Raw genomic sequence first — 24107 nt, forward strand, 5'->3', positions numbered from 1 at the left:
ACATCAACCCTGGGATTTACATAATTTTACTGCATTTATTTAACTTCACTGTATGTTAACCTGCTCTGTTTATTTAAAATAATGAGGCAATTAGATAGTTTAATACTTCCTGGTTTGTGTTCGTCAAACCAGCCTTTAAAGAATTTGGACAGCTCACATTCTCAGTCAAGTGCGTACGTACTTCAGTCACTTTAAGACATGTATTTTAGTTTTATTCATAGTACTTCCTCGGAGGTTTGTTGAAGTAGCAGATAAAAGAGATTTTTTTACTCAGCAACTTGCCAAAAGGAATCTATGAGTTTTGAGCAAGTTTGGAAGTTGCTGAAATCAACCTCAGCTTTGACTTTTGCACCATGGACAATGTTACAGGTGAGTCTGATAATTTTACATGGTGCAGATTACAATTATAATAGTAACTGGGTTATTTTTATGTTTCATTTATTGTTATTACAGAGAAGGTACAGCCTTTATCTATGGAAGTCAATTTAAGAAACATGGTAAAAGCTCTGTTTGAGAATAGCCACGCTTCCTCAGAGAAAGGTACTTTCCACTTGTTACTTACACTTGTTAATTACATTACCTGTTGCTTTTAAGAATACACCTAAAATAGAGAATTAATTTGGAAATGTTCTTTTGAGCATTTTTAATATATTTGTTTTTATCTATGTTACTTTACTTTTTTATAATTTTGCCTATTTAAGAATATAGAGAGATTTCCTGCTTAACCAAGTTTGATAGATCTGTTTTATACTTTTGGAGGAATGCTTCGATGGAATCTTCACAATAAAGTCCAGTCCCATCCGTCCTGCACAGTTGCACTGGTCAGAAAACTGGTCAAACAACTGCAAAAGTGCATAGATAAGGTAAATACATTTTCCAAATTGAGTGTGCATTTTGTTCTGTTTTTATTTAAACTCTTTTGTGTTTGTTAGCTACAGATGTGTGAGTCCCATGTGCATGTCATTCCCATTCTCCACACACTCTACTATGTGGTTTTACAGGTACAACCTTACACACCTCGCAACACACAACTGCTTTTACAATACAAGACATCACTTTAAATAATTATTGCATCATTGTGCCTGTAAGCAAAATACAAGATGCAGACATGTTATTATTTGCCAAAATGTAATAAAAAATATTAGGTCATGAACTTTTGAGGATTGCCTCATAGGGCCAGTTTAAGTGGTGGGGGGCAGAGGGGTTGGGGAGGCGGGCAAAGGGGTCCACAGGCCTTAGTTTGATGACCCCTGACCTAAAATATTGCAATTTACTATGAGTGGGATCGCCTCTCCACAGATTTGACCTATAACTTGGCATGGTGTCTCTTTTTTCAGTCAGTTAAACTTTATTTATAGAGCCCTTGACAACACTCAAGGTGACCAAAGTACTTCACATTAAAATCAAAACATTTTTCATTGAGATAATGTAATGCCATTCTGTGTAACATTCCACACAATAACAGCACCATGAAGAAAAACTGGTGTCCAGAAAAGTTACATAGTGCATCTTTAACTGAGTAAATACTCTTGGTTGAAAGTTCTGTTGCACATATGACCCCATTGTTTTCCTTGTGCTCAGTCTCCTGTGGTGATCCCGGTCAAACTGTACCAGAGCATGTATGGCTGTTTGATGAGGCTGCTCATATTACCGCTCCCTCATAGCGCTGTAGCCCTGAGCACAGTCAAGAGCATCAGGACAGAGCTGTTCACTCCAGGTGAGGATATTATTATATGTGCAGAAATCGTCCATGCACAGAAATCCAGTGTTGTGACTGCATTTATCCTCAGGCTCTTTGTACCACAGAAGAGTTATTGCAGAGCAGAGCCTCAAAAATGACCACGTCAATCTTCAAGAGAGGTAAGTCACTGTATATGGCATATATGTTGTAGCAAGCATGATTTAAGTTCATTATCCACATGATAATTACCTATAGAGCATCAGTGTAAGTGTCTTTGTCATAGAGTGTTTCTTCTGGCTGACCCGGAGCTCTTCTCAGACCCACTGGAGGCCACAATGAGGGCAGACCTGGAGGTGAGCAGCTCCCTCAGAGACCCTCTGGTTCTAAAGAGAAAAGTGGTGCTAAGGTTACTGCAGTTGGGACTGGGCTCCTTCTGTCACAGTCCCACAATACAGCAAGCACTGGAGGTAAGCATCTCTGCCTCTTTAATAACATCTCTGCTATAAAAGATGCTGGGCCATGGTATACTACTCCATAACTGTCCCAGAGCTTAGGAGAGCAGAGTCTGGAGGCCATCTTCCAGGAGACTGTTCTTGCAGTGGAGCAGGGCGTGCAGAAAGGCCCTGAGGGGTGGAGAGACTACATTGACCATCTGCAAATGATTTACACCCAAGTTTTGACATCCTGTGACAAAGGTGAGGCTACTCTATATTACTGTATATGACAATATATTTACTTGTTTTACTTTTCTTTTTTTTTTATCAGCAATAGGCTATGAAAACAACACTGTTTACCCCATCACCATGCCTTACCCTGAAATCAACTTCATTCTGTGGAACGATGAAGAGGATCTGTGTAAGTCTCTCATCCAACAGTAAAACCTACTATAAAGACTTTCTGAAAGTACTACTGGTTACTGCTAGTAACCAATCACAACAGAGCAAGTAACAAATAGGCCAATGTAATGCCTCTGGAAAATGTGTTTATTTGACACCACAGGATATCTGCTGTTTGTAGATAATGTCCTGATGGCTTCATCAAACTGGGACATTTGGCATACACTGGGGTGGTTTGTAGCTGAGTGTGGCTAAGAATAAAATTTGTACCTTAAAATCTGAGGTTATGGTTTTCAGCTGGAAAATGTAGGCTCCTGCTCCAGGGGGAATTATTTTGTTCACAAGTGATGGAAAGATGAAGCAAACATTGACCATAATGAAGCAGAAGCAGATCCATGGATGGACGTTCTTAGTCTTGGTTTGGCTCAGATTTTATTGGCTGTCATTATTTTCCTCCCAGGGAATGCACTTACAACCTTTACTCTGAGATCCAGCTTTGACATCGATGACAAAAGCCAGCGTGCATCAGTGCAGTCTAAGAACCTGAAGGAGCTCAACAAGGGACCTCCCCAGATTCCTCAGAGAAGCATGAGCAACCTTTCCAAGAGGAGGAATGCTTTTAAGGACACCAAACCTGGCAACCAGCTCAGTCTGATGGACGAGAAGATGGAGAGCTCCTCCACTATCTCCTCCTCCAGCAGAGAGCAGCGTAGCCACACGGCCCGCATCGTTGTCATGGGAGATGACCGCATCCTGGGGAAACTGGCCAGTGCGTACTGCAGCATTCGGTCAGACAGCAGTTTTCAAGTCTCAAATACCTTGGGAAACCATTGGCATGATTTCTCATAACCTGATATATAATTTTTGAGTTTTTGTCTGTTAATACATTCACCTTTCATTTAGTTGAACTAAATTATTCTGGTCTTTCCAACAGGGAAAAGGAGTCCAAGCACATAAGGCTTACTAAGAAGATCAATTTGCAGTTCTATTACATTCCAGTGACTGATGTAGAGGCATCTGTCCCTCTGCAGCCTGTGAGTTTCCTCCAGAAAAGAAGTAGATGTTGAAATAGACACAACATTTCCTGACAGTGACACTCTTCTCAGAACACCACAGAGCAAGCCAGGCTATCTATCGCTTCTTTTTTGGGAAAAGTGGATTCCTGGTATGACGTCAATATCAACATCCTCCAATCTGCCATGCCCAGAACTGCTGGAATGGTAATAATTGATTAAAGTGATTGTGTTTTAAGAATGTAAATACATTACTGTATGATGTATACCTGTCTCAGCAGAATACGAATCACAACAAACCATCAGAGCAGAACCTCTTTTTTCTGGACACTCTTAATTACTATTTACGCTGTGGAATACAGAAGGTTAACCTGCCACTTTACAAAGTTATGGTAAGAATATCCTCAAAATAAATAAGTATTGATTAAGCTTAGCTATTGTAGATCAAATAGGTGGTATAATTCCACAGTGGGCACAGATCTGGGATCCAAAGTGATAATAAAGCAAAACATCAAACTTTCTAACCCACTACATAAAACATAATCTTAAATAAATAAAAACAGATTAAATTCAGTCATATTTATTTTGATTTCAGTACATTCTGAATAGTCTACAAATATTTGTTAATAGGACAACTCATCTTTTAAGGAATAAATATATCTTGTTGTACTTTAAATAAAGTATATGCATGGCTTGTACTAATTTGTACAATTCTAATGCTGATTTATCCTTAGTTGTAAAAGCAATGGGCATGATTTATGTTAGAATTTGGTGTTTTGGTTCTCAAGACGATTATCTAGTCAGAAAGCAGAATGAATCTCACATGACAACTGTCATTATTTGGATTGTCAGTTTAAACCTACAATGCCTCTGATCTGAATCATCACTACCTAAAGCCCAAGGCATGGAGCCAATTATTAATCAGTGCTAGTGCAGTCTCTGCAGCTCACTGAGTAGATTCTGGAGGTTTTGAACTTTCATGGCCTGTGCATTTGCTGAGAACGTGAAAAAGTTGTGTGCTCCATGGGCAGGTTTAGGCACAGGTAACCCAGGCACAGTAGTGATTGTAATACATTTTTTAAACAGTACGAGTGCAGGCTAAGTGCAATTTTTATGGCATTCAAGATTGCTATTTTAAATAATAAAGCTACTATAGTGTTTTTTCAACTGAGGTTCACTATTTTTTTTCTCAGATGACGCGCAGTAATGAAGTGAGCTCAGTCATAGAGGAGGTGTTTGTGTCCAGCCTGGAGGCAGACGTGGCCGAGTTTAAACATCTCAAAGACAAAAGTGCCAGTGAGTCTTTTTCTACTTTCCTCTGACTCCTATTTATTCTACTTTTATTCTACCTTATGTGCAAACTAAAGTTAAGCTGTTTTAACAGAATCATACAATCGAAGAAAGAGGTCAGTTGAAGTATTTGGAGGCGTCATGTCAGTCAGTTACACACAAGTAAGTTTTTTGTGTTTGCTTTCTCAAATAAAATTATTTGCCTATAATGTTTTTTTTCTTTTTCTGTTTTCTTGTGATGCAAGGTGTTTGTGAGTAAACGTGAGCAGCTGAAAGGAGTGTGTCCAATGGCGTGCAGTGCGGTCATCACCTCTGAGCCTTCTGTAACACACGGTTAATATCATTTAAGGAGATGTGTAGTGGTTGTATTTGTTAAATGCATTGTTTTAATTCACTGGGCTTGTTATTCAGGTGAAGGATACCTTGGTGTCAGATTTAACTCTGTGAACCTAGAGGAGAACACAGTAAGGACCTCACAATTGAACTGCTGCTATTCCTCATAAATACCCAAAATCAACAGCATCACTGTTGTTGGTGGAATTTAACCCTCTTGTCACTCTGAATGTCCCACAGTTGATTTTCTCTTTAAATTACACAATACAAATATATGTCTGTGCCTCTGAGATATTTGCATTAGTGAATAGTGACTTATTGTTCTGTTGTGTGAATAGAAGATCTTCACTAAAACCATTAGCATCAAAGCAATGGAAAATCGGACACTGGTGGTTTGTTTGGATAAGGACTTCCGCAGGACATATAGTAACATCCAAAGGTACTAATCAGTTCCACAGTGCTAGGTACTGTATGTTTTGTAGTCTGTTGGTTTATTATGATGTCTCTCCAGGATTGAAGTGTCGCCTTATGTGGATCCAGGGTGTAACATCCGGACCAGATTTTCCATGAGCATAACCAAAGACCTGCCTTTGAGCAAATACGTGGACAAAATCTTATCACTGCCAATCAACACCTTCAGTGGAGTGACCAGCTGAAAGACTGCAGAATACTTACATACTGTGCATTACCATTTTAAATATTGTCAGCCCATCTGCTACTCAACAATATTTTATGGATTTAAGTAAATAAAAGCCCATGTATGTATGTTAAATAAACACGTGATCACAAATACAACTTAATTAAACTTGATGAAAGTACTTGAATGTGATCTCTGTAAATAGCTTATGTGGATAATTCATATGTTTTCGTCTTTATACTTGTCTGAAATAAAGAATAAAAACTAGGTGGATTTTTTTGTTTTTTGTTTTTTTGTGCTCTTTCATATGGATCTACTGCCTCCTAAACATGAGAGGGCGCTTTACAGCACTCTGTGTTAGGGCAGGAGTCGCCTGAGTGTAGCCTGACTGTACAGTTCAGTGGTACAGGTACATGTGGCAGACGCAGGTGTGGAGAGGTTAATGAAAGTACAAATGACTGGTTGTGATGGAACCAAATGGATAATGAGCACGACAAAGTTCATATGAATTAACTAGTAAAAGGTAAGACTTCTATCATCAAAATAAAATATTTTCTGTGATGTAACATGACGTGGACTTTATCTGCAGATAAACACGGGGGCAGGTGACAGGTGTAAACGACTCTAGGTTCCGCGTGCTTCGCAGTAGTGTGGGCAGCGTATGTCTGCCCATTTTTACATCCTACACCAACACAAAACTAGTTATTTGAATAATAATCACTTGTCCAATTTGCAAGGAGCATCATACGCGCCTGTCACCTCTCCGAAGTATAACCAAATTAATTTGCTGTAGAGAATGGGGCACACATAGCCTACTTGAGTGTGCATATGTAGTTATTTTGCGAACTTTTTGTACAGGTTTTGCTGTTAGACAGGTAACATCAAAGTATTTTAGAAGTTCACAGTAGTATTCATATTTTAGTTCCCCTATAATAAGTGTTCAGGCAAAAAAATCATATTAACATTGAACCTCCGTGGTGGTTTTATTTGACACAAGTGCTCTAATTAAGGTGTTTTTATTTATTTATTTATTTTTGAGTGACAACTGTGCCTCTTGTTTCATCAGTTGATCCAGCATGCGGAGGAACAAACAGATCAACGTGTCCCGTGCTCTGGCTCTGGCTGGTGCCTTCAACTTCCTCATCTCAGCTGCCAAAGCATGTCTTCTTCCTTTTTTCACACTCTACCTCCGCCACCTTGGCCTCACCCCCACAGAAACCGGTTTTGTGATGGGCACCAAGCATGCCATAACACTAGCATGGAGCCCCATTGCTGGTCTGCTCTCCAAGCACTACAACAAGAGGAGAGTTTTGGTCAACAGCTGTCTGGTGGTTTCTGCTACTGCTGCCATTGTTATTCCAGTTATCCCACCTGCAGATGTGCACAAAATAAGATGCAATAATAGCATTTCACTGGTTAATCCAACACAAAGCTCAACAGATGGAAAACAAATGTCAGCTAGTTTGACAAGTCTTGGAAATTTCAAGAGTGCCAGTTCCAGCAATGTATCTATGGAAGTACCTATCGCACTTAAGGAAGCAAAAAATAACACATCTGTTCCAAAAATAGAAGCAATAAAGAAAAGGAAATCTAACGTCAGACTAGAAGGCAATGTTGATAAACAATCCAAATTAACAGGCAATACAGACAACAATTCTGACAGCTTAAAAGAAATGGACAATCATCACCAATTATTTTTCCTCATTCTCATAGCTGTTTCTGTATTAACGGCTGCGCTTGCTCCATTAGAGTGGACTGCAGATGACGGGCTTTTTGAATACCTGGATTTCGCAGATGCTGCTGATCGCTACAGTAATTCCAAGACATGGAGTTTAATTGGGGGAGCATTTGGGGTTTGTGGATCTGGAGTTTTTGTAAGTCAGTTAAGCTGTCTCCTAGCTGCTGAGACTCCAAGGAGCGTGGTGCATTTTGTTTGTTTTTCTATCATCACTCTTGGGACTGTGCCCATTGCAAGTTTTCTACCTTTCTATCTCAACAAGAAGAGAACCAAGCCTGATGGTTTGGTCAAAGGACTGCAGTTGGTACGTGGATCTGTCCGTGCTGTGCTGTGCGCCACTACAATTTTGCTTGTTGGAATAGTAATTTCAACTGTGGAAAACTTCCTGCTTTGGGAAATGCAGGACAATGGAAGCAATGAACTACACATGGGGTTGTCGTTGGCACTTGGGCTCATATCCCAAGTTTCATTCCCTTTATTTGTAGTTAAAGTATCAAAAATTCTTAGCTCTGGGAGGGTGTTGGTCCTTGGTGCAACAATTGTATCAGTACAATGTCTCTACTTTTCATTCCTTTGGGGACCTTGGGCTGTCCTTCCTGCCCAAATTCTGAATACTCTGAGCTTTGGGGGTCTGTGGTGGGCTGTCCAGGTCCAGTGTGATGACATTGCCACACCAGGGACTGAGAGGAGCGTTGCTAGAGTTTACAGTGCTTTGTCTTTGGACCTGGGGCGAGCTTTGGGAAGTGTCATAGGAGGAGCAGTGGTGCAAAAGTTTGGCATTGCATGGATGTTCAGGGGAGCAGCACTCGGGCTGATAATGTGGTGTTTTGTTCTGGCTCTACTTCAGGTCAAAGCTCCTAGACAGAGAAGAATAAACTATTCTAGGTTGCTGGCAGCTGATGCAAGTGAAGCAAGTGAGTCTGAATCTGAACAGGAAAGAGACTGGTTAGATAAAGCCATAGAGGATGATCAAAGCAATAATAACAGTGGCAGAAGGATATACCACTGAAGCTAAAACTAAAACCATTTGACCAATAGAATGCAGAAGACTGCCATCATCAGGCCTAAGTAACCCGAACAAGGGTTAATATTGTGTAATTTATTTTATTTCAGTAGTTTTATCCATGCATATGTTAGAAATAATGCATGCATGGGCACACAAAGAAAAATTACCTTAATTGAAAACAATATAAAGTAATAAATAGCTCTATCATTTATGTACACCTGCTCAGCCTGACAGTGTGTTGACTTTCAGCTCTCATTACAGTTTTATTTCTGCCTTATTAGGCTGGTGAAGAGCCAAGTGCTCAGATGGGCAGGCAGATTAGAGAGTGTTTTTTTTTTTTTTTTTTTCATAAACAGGCATTAGCATAAGTTATTCTTTTCCAATGCAAACAAGGTAACAGGATAGGACAGGCTATCCTAACTGGAAATCCTGCAAACAACTGAAGTGTGCTCAAGGGGATACCACACCCTTAATCTCATGTGTCGAAAATGTGACCCATATCGATATAGCACATGAAGAAGAAGATGAAATAATGAACCTCTCCTCTACTTGCCAAGATTCCTGTTGACCGTTGTTGCCTTAAGACTATTTGTTTATGTTTGTTGTAAATGTAAGTTAAAATGTGTGTGATGCTGCTACCTGCTGGAAGAAGCTATAACAGTAATGAATACTGCTGTCACATGACTCCTTATTTACTATACTATTCAAAACCAAAGTCCAGATCTTTCAAAATACAAGGGAATATTTATATGCTGAATAAACATGTGATGTTTGGATTTGAGCGTGCTCGTGTTTCAATAAAATGTGTTTCTATTGACACTACAAATAAACCATATGGTAATAGTTGGGCTTATAATTGATGTGATTTTTAAATAATACATTTTATTTTGTTTTATTATTGCACTAAGAAATAATGCCGTGTCTTACATTTGAACCAGTAAATTCATTTAATATGTCAGAGCAACACAAGGTCGGCTTGGATGAAAATTACACCTTCAAATTCCTCCCTTCAATTAAGTTCAGATCACTGGTCTGCGGTACAGACTGTTGCTGGGATCAAATCAAGAATTCTGCAGTTTTCGGAAATCTACCAAGTTTAAGTTTTCACCATTTGCATCAATATCACTAAGATATTACCTTAGTAGGCTACTTTAGTGATATTGAGAGCTTACAGTAGTTTTTACTCAAGTGTGTTAGGGCTTTATAACAACAAATAAATAGTAACTTTTTTTTAATGCTCTGTGTTACATGTGAACCAATGAAGTAGGCCTGGTTGAATATGTTACAGGAACACGAGGTTGACTTGATGTTCATCGCTGATTCCAGTAGGGGGCGCTTCAGTTCCTCTGTGAGTCGTGCAGGTTCGTGGTCCAGTTCAGTGCGGTGGGTTCGGTGGAGCATCAGCGACATGCAACACGGTCTTGGAGCATACGGGTTTGGCCACATCTGAATAATTATCAGTCTTTTGGTCTGTTCAGTGACAGACTGAATAAAGAAAAAAAACAAAAAACAAATCTGGCTACATGGATGTAAGCATATGCTCTCAACAGTGCGTCTCATTGGAGAAGAAGGTGGACGCACATAATGTGAAAACAGGTGAGTGTCTCGATGTGAACTAAGGTTGTGTGTGAGCATTTGTTTCCAGACCACAAACACTAACAATAGTTTCAGTTTATTTTACTGTAGCCATTTCAAAGATTTTCTTCTTAACATTTGCCCTAGTGACTGGTCTCTTTACACTTGTGTTTTGTTCTTTTGAGCAATTATGGCTTATGTGGCTAAATTTGAATTAAATCTGATCTGAATGTGGTATAACTATGTCTACTGTACTCCTCTGTAGTGCTATGTTGTTGGTGGGTTGGGCATAAATACAAAGCAAACTGTGACTGTGTGTGATGGTAATTGAAAACCTTTGTCTTGTGTGCTGCATAACTCATTTTGAGGAGAGGAGGATGTCATTCATTCTTATACTGTAAAGTCTGTAGGCTCGTGATATTATTATCTAGTTTAGTTTAGTTTAGTTTATTTATCTAAAGAGACATGAACAGTGCACAATATACATTAACCTTAACAGGAGAGATGCATTGTACCAGGTTATAGCGCCAGTGCTAATTTCCACCTGTAGTCCCTGGGCAGGTTGATGTTATAGTTCATAAAATCAAACATACAAAGAGAATGTTTTTATAATGTGCAGAGCATCATAACAATTCTGTATCATCATTCACTCCCAGTTCTCTCAGCATCTTAAAACCATCATCCTTATCAAAAGCATCATTCATTTCATTCACTCCAGAGCATCACTCTCTCTTCAGTCATCAAACACTCATCAGTCCACACTATGGGTGCAGGTTTGGTTTGAGAGGAGCCACTGTTTCGCCAGGCGTGAAAATGTGCCATAGTTTGTACATGTGACACACATCTGTGAAAGAAATGTGGTTTATTATTTCCATGTCAATCAAACTGTTGAGTACAGTGATATAGGCTATACACTGTGTTTTGTTTTGACATGTCTGTTGTATTCCAGCAGATGTGGTGTCAATGGCTGATTGCTCTATCACCATCGAGGACATTGAGGGGGAGCTGTCTAAAATTGAGCGCATACAAAACATCCTGGTGCGCAGAGAGTCGGAGCTCAGATACATGTACTTTTACTTTTTTATGCGTTGCCTATGTCTAATGTCTAGATGTTTAGTATTTGGCACATGTTTGAAAGTTAAACCAGTGCAAAATTACCTATGATCCCATACCGCTAAGTGTGATGTCTGTGACTGGATGGAGAACAGAGTAAGAGAAAATGAGACTTGATGTTGTGCTGTGGTCCATTATATAGAAGTTATACTGAGAGAACTTTATTTCTGACCATAGATATAGAATGCACACCTGGCTGACTCCAAACTGCCTTATATATAATAGGCTAAGACCTGTGCTTGATGAGTAATGTGGTTAATGTGTGTTTTTACTAGTTGGGCTATTTGATGATATTAAACCACTGTCAAGCTACTTTTAAAATGCACTAACATGACTTGCAGATTCATATAAGTGGGTCTAAAAACTTACTATTAATGTGTATTTAATGATTACATCCAAGTACGTGCCCTTTTCTTTTCATTCAGGATGGATGATATTCAGCTCTGCAGAGAAATCACCAGACTGAAGAAAGAGCTGCAGAAGATTATCTCAATTCCAGGTCAGTTTTAGATATTCTATTTTAAGGCAGATGTCTACATGTTAGAATTAATTAACCTTTCCCTGGTTGGTAGTGTGACTTGGGACTTAAACCTGTTTGTTATATTTTTTTCCCTGGATATACTCCCACAAATTCCTCACTGCTCTGCGTTAAAGATGACGGTTGCTGTGGTAACTGCAAAGATCAAGAATGCTGCACTTTTCTGAAAACTGCCGAGTTTATATTTACACTTTTGGCATCAATATTGCTAAGGTGCTGCCTTAATTGACCCTCATGTTTTATTCAAAACTTAAAGCTATTATAGAAGTTTTTACTATTAATGTTACTAAAATGAAACCAAGTGAGTGTAAAAATTATAAAAACACTGATAAACACTGGCCGATGAGTGTTGGTGACACATATTGTCCTTATCTGACAGAAGAGGCAAAGTCCAGTGAGAACAGAGAGAGAGAGGAGGAACTTCTGCAGCAGATCCACAAACTGGTGGAGACACGGGACTTCCTTGTGGAGGATGTGGAGTTTGAGAGGCTCAGGTACCAATTTAGTTTGAATTTTACTTGATAAATGAGACCCTCTTTGTTGAATGCTTGTTTCCCTCTCTCTCTATCAATTACCATTGGTTGCACCTTTTACTCCAAACTAGCAAAATAAAAAAAACATACACAATCATAACCTCAATACTCTGAATAATACAGTATTTATATTTTCTTCACTTTACATTAAACCATTTTCCTTACAACAGAGAAAGAGAAGAAGACAGAGAAATGGCTGCCTTCTTACAGTCTAAACTTACAAAAACATTAGCTAAAAAGAGTAAGTCAGTCATTTTGAACAATCTGCATCAAGAAACAAAAATGTTTTAACTTGTGTTTTTTTGCTTGTCACTCAGATCATTCTCTGCAAAATCAACAGGTAGCACCACAGTCTCATCCAAAACCTGGCCCTTATCTCACCAAAACTGGACTAACACTGCTCAAGGACTGCTGTGGGCTCAACTGCTCTGTCATGTAACACCACAACTTATAATTATTACTTACATAATAATTATAAGTTGTACCATATTTGTTTGACTTGATAATGTAGTATTTACAGACTTCATGTACTGTTCAGGGCTCCTCCTCCTCTCCTCCTTTATGACTAGTTTCATGAGATTATATGAAAATTAGTGGAGCTGTCCTATGTGCTCAGCTGCCTATCATAAAGTGGCAAAATGGTTTTAGTTATACAAATTATGACATAAATACCCATAAAAACCCATGGTGCTTCGACTTTTATCAGCATTTGGAAGATTTTTTGGTAGATGTGTTTCAGTGTTCTTGGTTCTGTTTGTTGCCTTATGTTCTTTTTCACAAGGTTTTGAAATTGTAGTTACAGCCATGGCCATGCCTGTGGCTCTAGTTCCTGGGGAATACCACGATATTGCATTGCAGGACAGCGCACTGACCACAAACAGCTGTTCCCTGACATGTCTGATTAAATATTCATGATTGCCACAAGTAACGTATGAGCATCTCTATGGCAACTACACTATGTACTACACAATGATATTTATAAATGGTATAGATGTGTACTGTTATTTGTAACTATCTGTCTTACTGCTTATGCATATTTATTTATTTATGATGTAAGTCCAGTATTAGCTTTAGTTCATCAACGACTGCCGCCATGAATGCTGTTAGAGGTGTGCAGGAAAAGACAAGGATGAAATCAATGTAGATGTTAATTTTCCTAATAAGCCTATTTAGAATTATTGTCCTACACATTTGACTTATTTATTTATTATTTATTATATTGCTTTTGATTAAAACAATGTTGACATTATGATGAACTGCTGTTTTGTTCTCACTCCATTTTCACTTATGTTTGCCTTGTACACACAAAGTTACAGCTCATATTCTTCAATAGCTAATAAATCCTGTCACAGCCGACCTGTTCTTTGTTATGGGCTCTGTGTAATTCTGTGGCAGAGGAAGCTAATCAGCCAGCTCCACACTGTGAATAGAAAAGTCCCTGTCAACCCTCTTTAATTGGACACTATAGTGAATACATGGCAAGTTCCCACAGACACAGAGTTTCGGGGAATGTCCTTTTACTTGACCAATTGAATATTTTAATGTTTAATGTGCTTCCTATTAGAAAACACTGGTGATGCAGAAAAAGCTTACAAGATTAATATTTGGTGAAAAAAATCTGAAGTGGCAATGCTCACCTGTCACCTCAGAGCAAGAAGGTCCCGGGACTGGGTTGGGCCTATTTGTGCAGAGTTTGCATGTTCTCCATGTGTCTGTGAACCTAAAACATGTAGAATCATGGGAAAATTAACTTTACATTTAGATACAAAACAAAAACAAACATAAATCATTCACACCAGAAAGAGGAAAGAAACCGGGAAGTAGTTATATAGTTTGTCTTTTCATTGCAGTTAAGAGCCTGGGAATTCAAAGTTGGTTAATTTGTGCTTCTCATACTAAAGAGTTCTCCAGCTTCAGACACAATGCACTGACACCCTTAACACGGGCCTCCTTTTGAGCCTGACTGCTGCTTTCTTTGAGAGGTCCAGAAACTACTTTCTTATATTTGTGCAGTAGAGACGCGTCAAGTAGAGGAGTGGATGACAATAAGAGCCAGATGAAGATTATTTGCAAGAACTCTGAAAGACTAAATTCTCCACTGACCTCATAGCAATCAACAAAGACATAAACCTATGCTACAAACTCTTAATATACAGTTAGATAAAAATGAAATACTGCTTAGCGTACAGGTTTAATTCAGGTTTACTGATGGTTTTTAAATTACTACCAATTACTAGTTATTTGTTTCTATATGATTATGAAATATGAAAATATGTTATTTCAAATCACAGGAATAATATCAATGCTTCATGCACTTCCTTTGGTGTAAGACTAAGAACTAGTGTAGGCTAGTAATGATTTGTTGTAGTTGAAGGGGATTCACATGCATTTTTACATGAATTACCTGGTAGGCTACTTCAGGTGTTAAAGGCTACATAATGCACCCATGTAGTCAAATGAAAACTTTGAAACTTTGAACCTCTGCAAATTCCACTTTCAAGCACAGCTATTTTTATTCCGTTTGGTTAAGATTAATTAACATGCAGTAGTTAAAACTCTTAAGTTAAGCGTTATGGAAGACTCAGACCTGATAGGCCTACAGGCTTCCCTGTTTTAAACAGACTACAAACAAAGCTTGCCTTCCCAAACAAAAAGCCTGTTAGTAAGACTAGGAAGGTCTGTAGGCTATGGCCTAGGATAATATGCTCAATATTTTATAATAAACACGACAAGACCTAGCAACACAGTGTAACCTATTAACAGCGTGAATAAAACTGTGTTTACCATCAAGATAAACTGACTGAACCAGTCGGGTCAAAATGTTGACAGTCAGGCTTGATTGAATCACCCAGACTAACCATCACAGTGTTATGCAACCAAGGTGTATGCAGTGGCTACACCTTTATTTGAGGGCTTATGTCAGGCTATAAAATTGGGATTCATGTCCACCTCATTAGCGCCAGAGTGGTTCGTGTAATTTGATCAATAATAGGATATTGACAGCCCACTCCACTCAAGGGTCCTCTCCCTTTAAAAAGTGACGCAGCTCAACTAGTGGCCCACTTTGTTGTATCTTACGGGCGGAGCGGGGCAGTCTGGTCTCCGCAGCAGAGGACAGCGGCGGCGGGAGACGTGGGCTTGATTCTCGGCGGCGTGGCCCGGGGAGATCGGTGCAAAGCTGGGTCCTTACTGCCATCATCATGGAGTTCTTTCTGGGCAACCCTTTCAGCACTCCGGTGGGCCAGCTCATCGGTAAGAAACATCCAGCTGGGCTTAGCTTAGCGTTACATTGTAATAAACGAGATGTTGAGTTAGCATCTTCAGCGACATTTTGCTTCTGTATCCCAATGATTGGGGCTTATTCGATTATTGTACTACATTTGAACGTTTTTAATTAATGTATATCATTCTAGTTAATTGAAAATACCGAAAAATATAAGAAAAACCCCGACAGGCGCGTCGGCTTATACTTTGATTGACGTGGCAGCTACTCAATGACATTGCGGTACCAGGTGTGGGCGGGCCTTAAAGACAGTTATTCCGACGCTGATTGGCTGGCTATTATAGACCACTTTACCGGCGAATAGTGGGCGGACAAAGTGGTCTGCATCCTCCTGACCCAAATTAGATTGTTATTGGCATCATGTCGCCTCATGACTATGGTAAACGCCATTATGGTATTTAGATTACGAGGAAAAATAGACAGAGAGAGACAGCAAAAAATAATATCCCGATGTAGCTGAATCAGACCTCAAGTCTCCTCAGATACGCCATTAGAAGATGCTATAACCTAGTTGTCCACATTCACCAAATTAAAACATTTCCTTTTTTCCGTGTGAGAAAGTTGAATTTTGATACAGTGACAGCAGCAATGGACATAACCACTGACAGACTTATATTTGTTCACATTCTCGACACTGCCCATCGGTAAAAAGAGAAATAAAACAAGAAATAAATATCTTTGTAAATGTTCATTGTTGGTGACTTTAATCATTACAAATGGCAGTAGGCCTGTATAATAATAATAATGGTATGGGTGTGTAGTAAGAAGCTGGACCATTGTAAACATGTTTGCTGAGCTGCATTCATGACCCTGTCCAGTGGTTGTGATCAGGGGCTGTTCATATATCCCACAGAGGATTGAAGTTTTGATGTCCACTCGGAAACTACAACTTTAGTCTCCTCTTCTTTCAGCCTGCTCAGCTGTATACTCTATGGTGAAGGGTGAATGGGCCAATTTCACATCATCACCAGTTTCTTATCGCCCGGAACCCTCCTGCCTGTATAAAGGGACTATGTAAATGCTTGCAGCTTATTCCATTTCAGCAGTCCCAACAGATCAATTATTGTTTCCGACTGACTAAGCAACTCATTCCTGTACATCCAGTACATATTATTATATACTCTTCTCCAGTATTTCCTTTTCAGTGTGCAGGTATCTGTTGATGTATAATGACTCCAAGTTTGCTCTAATTATCATATGGCCACTGAAAGTCAACCATCTTTATTATATTTGTCAGGAATATATTTGATTGTATTTCATTTATGACCCAGTGTTTTTTCTTTGCTGTCAATGGAATGCAACAGCCTTAAATTGTGTAACTGTCTGGCAGGAGATAGAGTCATGATTTGTTATCTAAAATGCAGCAATTTCTTTTTCAGACTCAGTGGAATACAGCCTAAATGACATTCAGTAATTACATAAAAACAATCTGGTTACATACTATAGCCATGCCAAAACACATATAAGATAGCAGCATTATTAAATCAACATGTCAAACAAGAATTAACAAAAAATCTTAATTATACAATGGAATTTATCAAAACAATAACTTGTAACTATGGTTGACTTAAATTACTGTTAGTTGCAGACTTACTACATACCAACAAGAAGTGAGAGATATATTGAAAATTTGATAATATCTCAAGTTTTGTAGATATTTCCAAAATAAAACTATTGAGTAAATCATCTATGTTTAAAATCTATAGAAAACATTCTGCAAAAAGAGCTAACTACACTCGGACAGGTCAGTCTAAAACAGTGCATTTGTATTTTAGAAACAATTTTATGCACCTGTCACGTTTGTGTTGTCAGAATAAGCACGTTTTTGAGTACGAGACTTTCTGGTCTTTTTTTTCTTCTTTTCACATAGTGCAGTGTAATATCATATGACTTTGCCTTAAACATATATTCCTCAGCACTACAATAACACTGGCACATTTGTCTTCCCCACAGAGAAGGCCACCAGCTCCAGCCTGCCCTCAGAAGACTGGGCCCTGAACATGGAGATCTGTGATGTAGTGAACACTGCAGAGGAAGGGTGGGTGGGCTTCTCGATTTATTTATGACCATAAGTTTATCAGTTTGAGACTGATCAATTAGATAATATTCTCATTCCAGGCCAAGAGATGCTGTCCGAGCCGTAAAGAAGAGAATTGTGGGAAATAAAAACTTTAAGGAGGTTATGATGACACTTACTGTGAGTTACATTCATTGATCAAACAATTCAGCTGTACCCATCAACAAGGAAATTGAGTTGGGAATTCACTGGATACTATAAAATCCTTTACCTGGTGTATACCCAAAAAGCTAAAACTTTTTACTATAGGTTGAGTGAAACATAAACAACAAACAATTAAATAAAATATCTTATTAGAATTATTTTTGGCACTTACTGTTATCTACTATCTGGCATTATATACTTTATGTTTTTTCAGGTTTTAGAAACGTGTGTAAAAAACTGTGGCTACAGGTTTCACATCCTGGTCACCACAAGGGATTTTATAGAGGGTGTTCTGGTCCGGTCAATAATCCCTAGAAATAACCCGCCTGCAGTGCTTCATGATAGAGTTCTCGGCATTATTCAGGTATAAATACATACATACCTTATATATAGATATCTATTATGTCATAGCACTTGAGAGTGTATGAATGAGACGTGGTTTTGTGTGTTTAGGCGTGGGCTGATGCATTCCGCAGCTCGCCCGACTTGACAGGTGTGGTCTCTGTGTATGAAGACCTGCGTAGAAAAGGACTCGAGTTTCCGTCAGTGGAGCTGGAAGGATACAGCTCACGCCAAAATCACAAGGAGGTGAAAACATGGCTTCCTCTTTTTCACTCTCTGTGCTGATACTGTAGTTTTGTAAATCTTTTCTTCTCTTGGGGACCTTTGCCAGACCTCTCCGGGGAATGGGCCTACTGTCACTACTCTGCATGCTGGTCTTATATCCACCAAACTCCCACTGCAGCAACCACAGAGCATTCAGCTCAAACACGCCAAAGAGGAAAATAATGCCTACACACCCAGCCAGGTGAAGGGCTTTCTCTATTCACCTCTGCTTTTCACTCTCAGCTTTAATGGGGGATAGAGGGTTTTTGCTGTTGAGACTATAAAGCCAGAGCTCTTTTTCTCATTTTTCTCTCTCACTGGTTCACATTTGTAGACTATTATACAATAAATTTACTGTAATGTATGTATACTTGTTGCAAGAAGATTTAAAAAACACTTAAAGAAGACAGATTATGCTAGTTTAGGGTATTTTGTGTTAAACTACAAAACTAATAGGCTCTGAATACTGAATAATAAGATTTTCACACCTTGAAAGTCTTTTTTCGTGGCAGTTTGAACCAATTTGTGCAATAATTCTAGTGAGATTTTAGTCATCAATCATTTCTTTTTTGTATCAGAGAGAACATCAATATAACAGCCACAGCTTTTTGGCAACTTTGCAATTTGTAAACACTGGTCCTTTTAACTACACTGACTTCTTCAAGCTGTCATCTTTTTGCTTTTATTCAAATAGCATATATGCATGGGGTAATTTTAGTATTTTACCAGCCTATGGCTCAGTCTGTCTGTCAGAGTTTTTGCTCTACTGTAACGGATTCAATGTGCTTGTATAGGTGCAGCAGCTGAAGACTGAGCTGGCAGTGGTAAGGAGTAACCTGACCACCATGTCTGAGATGATGAGTCAGTTAGATCCTGTCACAGTGAAACAGGCCGACATGGAGCTACTGGAGGTATTACCACAAATATTCATCTTCAGCCTGCTGTTCTATCACTTCACTCTTCTCTTCCCTTAACTGATCTTCCATATCATACTACTGTGTCACATCGACCTGCCAACGCCCCCCCGCCCACACATGCTTTGTTATTGTGTCATTAGCAGCTGTACAGTGTTTGTAAGGAGATGCAGGAGAGGATCGTGAAGGTGGTGCCCCGTTTGAGTGAGGAGAAGCTGATTGAAGAGCTGTTAGCGACCAACGATGAGATGAATACTGCCTTTAGCCGATACCACAGGTCCAACAAAGACTACACTATCCACCATTTTTTTCAAAACATATGTGTTACTGTAACTAAGGAGGCTATTCATTTTTCAGGTTTGAAAGGAGAATAACAAATGGACAACATGAAACACAAAAGGTAAAAATACATTCCCATTTTGTGAGCTATTGTGAGACTGTGCCCACTTGTGTGTTAGTATGTCTTTAAATGTATTCAGTTTGTGTTGTCTTTTTTTCCAGGAGCACATATGTCAACCTTGCAGACCTCAACCTCACGCCTGAGTCAGGTATCCAATCAGGAGCAGCGTCTGCAGAGAGTGACAGCTCCCACAGCCAATCACAGTCCGGCAGTCTGTGTGGGCAGATGGCTAGACTCAGTATGTACACCTCTTACTTGCATTTTAAACCACTAATGTCAATTAAGCACAATTTTACCTTATAATCTTTGTTCTAGGCACAAGTGAAGCAGAAGACCTAAATGCACTTTTGCACAGAACAAGGTAATTATATCCTGAAGGCTGAAGTAACTCAGACGGCTGTGGCTAATTTACTGTACCAGCAGAATGTTATCTTGGCAAGGAAAAAAAAACTTTATTGTTTCTTTTTTAGTGAGCAGAGTGAAGTTGCAGTTGATGCCTTGACTCATGCCAGTCGACTACATCCAAGTGGAGCTGTAAGTAAATCTACCATAATATTTGCAGTCATGCCCTTTTACAATCTTAGTCACAAGATACAGTATCAGCACTTACACTAACTATGGTTGATTTTGTGCTTTCTGACTTTTGTAATACTAACATTGTGTCTAATAAATTATATCCACTTTTCAATGTCTGTGGATAATATACGGTAAAGTGAACTCGATTTTTATGTTCTGTAGAATACAAATTGAAGAAAAGACGTACAGCAGCGTTTCTTGTTCCCATTAACTGTACAAACAGGAAGTAAGAAATCCATGACCATTAAAGTCTATTATGGGCACACATCCCAATGAAGGGCAGTAAACTAAACCTCAAAATGGGATTAAAGTAATGGTAATGATACTTTTTTAGTCTGGATACAGAGTTATGCATCTTAATATCAAACACAAACAGTGGATTTCCCTGAGAAAAAATACATAATCTTATCTAATCTGCATTTGTCTAAAGCCTTTCCTAGAATTATGGTTGGGAGTTGCATAGAGTGAAGACAAACCTTTCAATGTTTCTGGAGTCTGATTAGACATCTAAAAAAATCAACAATGAATTACTTTATGGATTAGCATGGGGTCAGATCTGATCAGGCTGACTGTCTATCTCTATTCTATCTTGCGCCAAGGATGAGAGCCCTGCTTCTACCAACAGCTCCTCCCCAAAGTTAGATTGGATGATTAAGAGGGGAATGGTGGGTCTGTTCACACTGTGTGGCGTGGCCTGGTGTATTCTCAGTCACATCTTCTCATGATTTACTTTTAGTTTGGGTGCTTTCTGTTCACTCATCTTACAGTGATGCATGTGTACTGCAACTGCATGTTTTAAATGTGGTGTTTATTCTTTGGGTTTTTAGCCATGAAAGCATGACTTTGCCACACATCTGCACTGTTGGATGATTTTGTATGATTTTTACTTTTGTGGTTGTTTTCATAATTTGTACAAAGTGCTTAAATTTTTTCTAAAGCTGGTTATTTACTTCTTACTTAGATTCCCCTAAGCCAAGCAAATGTTATGGATGATATTGAGAAATGGCTTTCACTGGAAGATGAGGTGAGTATTTTTGCACCAATAAGCACAATAGAAAGAGTGTGGGAGGAAAGTGTACTCTTGCTTTTATCTATGGCAGTATTAGGGATGGGCATTCGATGAAATTTTCTTAATCGATCGTCGGAAGAATTAACGATCGATTATCGATTAATCATTAACGTGTTTATATTAAAATGATCATCATTATTATTACTATCTGCACTACTAACCTGCATACATAAATTCAACTTTACGACACATAAACCGTAACGACTCTAGAGCCACATCAATCCGTTTGACATTATAATGTGTTTAACGCAGTTTTGCGCAACTCTCACAAAAACGAAACTTAAAACCGCATCGCTAATTTGCAGAAACTAAGCGAAGATAAAAGTACAGCTCTTGTGTCGCTGATGCGGTCAACTTCTGTTGGATTAAAAGACATGACTCAGTGGAATACAGGTTAGTGTGACCATATTTGCGTTTGTCAAAACCAGGACACTGTACGGGGGGAGGGAGGTGGGTCCTCGTCATCGACATTGCGCGACTCTCACCTGGCAAAATTTTTTCCCACTGAACACCGAAACATATGTGCTGCTTTGTACACTGTGCACATGGACTCCCACTTGTCCCGAACGCAACGGAAAGCGTGGAATTTCTTGTACAAGTCATCGTTAAATACGCTGCAGACTGACCGACTGTTTGTGTTTGCTCGCTCTTTCTGAGTGCAGAGAGCTACATGTACGGACCCGTTTGGTCACGCTACGCACAGCAACCTACATTCGGTTTGTCGATTAAAATGAACGTAATCCATGAAATTCTTAATGATCAATTATCGATTAATCGATTAATCATGCCCATCCCTAGGCAGTACTATGGAGTAAGAAAGTTTTCAGAAATGGTTGTGTGCATAGGATAGAAATCTGTGCATATTTGGGAAATCCATGCATATTTTGTTTGAGCATAAAATAAATATTTGTAAACTCTTGAATGAGCCCAGTCGCACATAAAATGTATTGTGTGTATTTTATCCATCGGAATACGAATTGCAAAGTTACGACATCAAGAATTACAATCACAAAATGAAAATTTACGAATATGAATTCACACACACGACTTTACTGTCAAAAACATGTCATCACTTCACAGGCATATTTATTCAGCAAAAGAAACCGCCAGACTTTTGTGCCACATACAGACTGAACCAGGACTGAACCAGGACTAAACCAGGACTGATTCCAGGACTGAACCAGGAGGACTTAAACCAGGACAGAACTAGGACTAAAACAGGATTAAAACAATCAATGTTTCTTCTGCTCAATAAATAATGCCTGTGAAGTGTTGATGTATTTTTGACAGTAGAGGTGTGTCTGTGAATTCTTATTTGTAATGAAAAAAGTGTAATCATACATTTTCATTTCGTGATTGTAATTCTTGATGTTGTAACTTTTCATTTAGTATTCTGATGGATAAAATACACACGATATATTTTACATATGACTGGACTCATTCGAGAGTTTAAGAATATTTATTTTACTCTCAACTACAGCCAAATATGCACAGATTTCCCAAATATGCATAGATTTCTATCCCATGCACACAAATATTTCTGACAGCTTTCTTACTCCATACAGTACAATGGTTTTATCTTGTATTTTGTTAGGATGTATTGGTGCAGTATAAAAATAAATCTGATGTTTGATTCAGAGGTTACAATCAATTCTATTGCAAACTTATTCTGAATGTGTTACTGCACTGTACTTTTATTTGATGAACAAGTGTAAAGTTCGCTGATATGGACCTGACGTACTTTGTAAAACATAAAACACTGACAGCCCCTTTGTGCTGTTCTTAACAAGTGTGTTTTCTTTTTATGGGTAGTATGACGACTATGAAGATTCAGATGGTGTTACCAGTGAAGGTAAGAATACAACAGCTTAGTGGAAGTCACTATAGTCACAGTAAGGATTGGTATTGTAGCTTGAATAATGCCTTGTGTGACATCCAGTGCGTTGTATAGTTTAGTTGCCTCTTAAAACAGCAGCCACCATCATTTGTTACTCTCTTCTATTGGCATAGACAAGATTAGGCATAAAAAACTAGAGCTATGACTTGTTAACAAAAAATGAGAATGGAAAAATGTGGTGACTCATGAATAGATGGGAAGTGTTTCTTAAAATAATTGCAGCTCTTATTAATGTATTCTTAACTCAGTCAAGTGTCTATAAACGCCTGCTTTCTCATTTACAGAGTTTGACAAGTTTTTAGCAGAAAGAGCCAAAGTGGCAGATCGCCTCCCGTCCATTCGATCTTCCTCACAGGACCAGAGCACATCAGAGTCCTGATTTCTGCTTCTTGCTAAATATTAACAGTACTTATGAAGCTCCTACACTATCCGCTGGTTTCAAGGCACATATAACATGGGCAGAGCTGCCCATGAAAGACTAAAGGGGAACACTACTTAAAGGAAAGGGTTTTGTATCTGATCAAATGTGACTCAAATGTGGAAGCTATGTGTAATGCAAACTTTGCACATTTTATATTGTACATTCCTGCTGGTGATGAACATAGGATATTGTTACAAGTTTTAAAAATTATGTCTTATGTTGTGAAATATATATTGTCAAGATATGAACTGAAGAAAAGGACCTTGTCAAAGTAGCATCACTGTCAAGAGAAGGCGCTTGAACAAAAGTATTTTGATACTGGCTTGTGCATCGTAATGGTTCTAATGGGATTATGCTTTTTTTCCTGTAAAAAGGAGGTATGATCAAAACTGTAATATTAAACTTAAGTGATTAACTGGATGTTTGG

The 24107-nt window shown here is 38.7% G+C and overlaps 4 protein-coding genes across 6 annotated transcripts; all 4 read left to right on the forward strand.

Moving 5' to 3' along the window:
• The first annotated feature begins 234 nt into the window (after positions 1 to 234).
• pik3r6b (phosphoinositide-3-kinase, regulatory subunit 6b) lies at positions 235 to 6055 on the forward strand. Of its 3 annotated transcripts, none has more exons than XM_020938458.2 (19): positions 235 to 369; positions 454 to 540; positions 760 to 863; positions 933 to 1001; positions 1582 to 1717; positions 1791 to 1860; positions 1965 to 2148; positions 2229 to 2376; positions 2447 to 2536; positions 2978 to 3305; positions 3452 to 3551; positions 3624 to 3737; positions 3809 to 3922; positions 4724 to 4826; positions 4915 to 4982; positions 5066 to 5153; positions 5232 to 5284; positions 5492 to 5592; positions 5665 to 6055. In XM_020938458.2, the coding sequence occupies exons 1-19, from the start codon at positions 354 to 356 to the stop codon at positions 5807 to 5809; spliced, it is 2118 nt and encodes a 705-aa protein (XP_020794117.1). In that variant the 5' UTR covers positions 235 to 353; the 3' UTR covers positions 5810 to 6055. The 3 variants fall into 3 exon arrangements, with proteins under 3 accessions (XP_020794117.1, XP_020794125.1, XP_055008367.1); XM_020938466.2 differs by having other exon boundaries at positions 3812 to 3922; XM_055152392.1 differs by having other exon boundaries at positions 939 to 1001.
• A 113-nt stretch (positions 6056 to 6168) lies between these two features.
• mfsd6l (major facilitator superfamily domain containing 6-like) lies at positions 6169 to 9280 on the forward strand. The gene is made up of 2 exons (XM_020938608.2): positions 6169 to 6313; positions 6857 to 9280. Exon 2 carries the CDS (start codon positions 6867 to 6869, stop codon positions 8535 to 8537), a length of 1671 nt encoding a protein of 556 aa, XP_020794267.2. The 5' UTR covers positions 6169 to 6313; positions 6857 to 6866; the 3' UTR covers positions 8538 to 9280.
• Positions 9281 to 10057: 777 nt separating this feature from the next.
• zgc:171844 (uncharacterized protein LOC100151763 homolog) lies at positions 10058 to 12732 on the forward strand. Its single transcript, XM_020936865.1, has 6 exons — positions 10058 to 10130; positions 11059 to 11176; positions 11648 to 11721; positions 12140 to 12254; positions 12464 to 12534; positions 12611 to 12732. Exons 1-6 carry the CDS (start codon positions 10058 to 10060, stop codon positions 12730 to 12732), a joined length of 573 nt encoding a protein of 190 aa, XP_020792524.1.
• Positions 12733 to 15372: 2640 nt separating this feature from the next.
• On the forward strand, positions 15373 to 24100 carry tom1 (target of myb1 membrane trafficking protein). Its single transcript, XM_055153075.1, has 15 exons — positions 15373 to 15545; positions 17530 to 17614; positions 17695 to 17773; positions 18012 to 18161; positions 18251 to 18385; positions 18471 to 18605; positions 19198 to 19314; positions 19461 to 19594; positions 19675 to 19770; positions 19819 to 19955; positions 20033 to 20078; positions 20188 to 20251; positions 21255 to 21317; positions 23175 to 23214; positions 23544 to 24100. Exons 1-15 carry the CDS (start codon positions 15494 to 15496, stop codon positions 23636 to 23638), a joined length of 1428 nt encoding a protein of 475 aa, XP_055009050.1. The 5' UTR covers positions 15373 to 15493; the 3' UTR covers positions 23639 to 24100.
• Positions 24101 to 24107: the final 7 nt, after the last annotated feature.

Source organism: Boleophthalmus pectinirostris, unplaced genomic scaffold (genome assembly GCF_026225935.1).
Source record: "Boleophthalmus pectinirostris isolate CB_2022bp ecotype Guang Dong unplaced genomic scaffold, ASM2622593v1 HiC_scaffold_17, whole genome shotgun sequence".
NCBI classification, from domain to species: domain Eukaryota; kingdom Metazoa; phylum Chordata; class Actinopteri; order Gobiiformes; family Gobiidae; genus Boleophthalmus; species Boleophthalmus pectinirostris.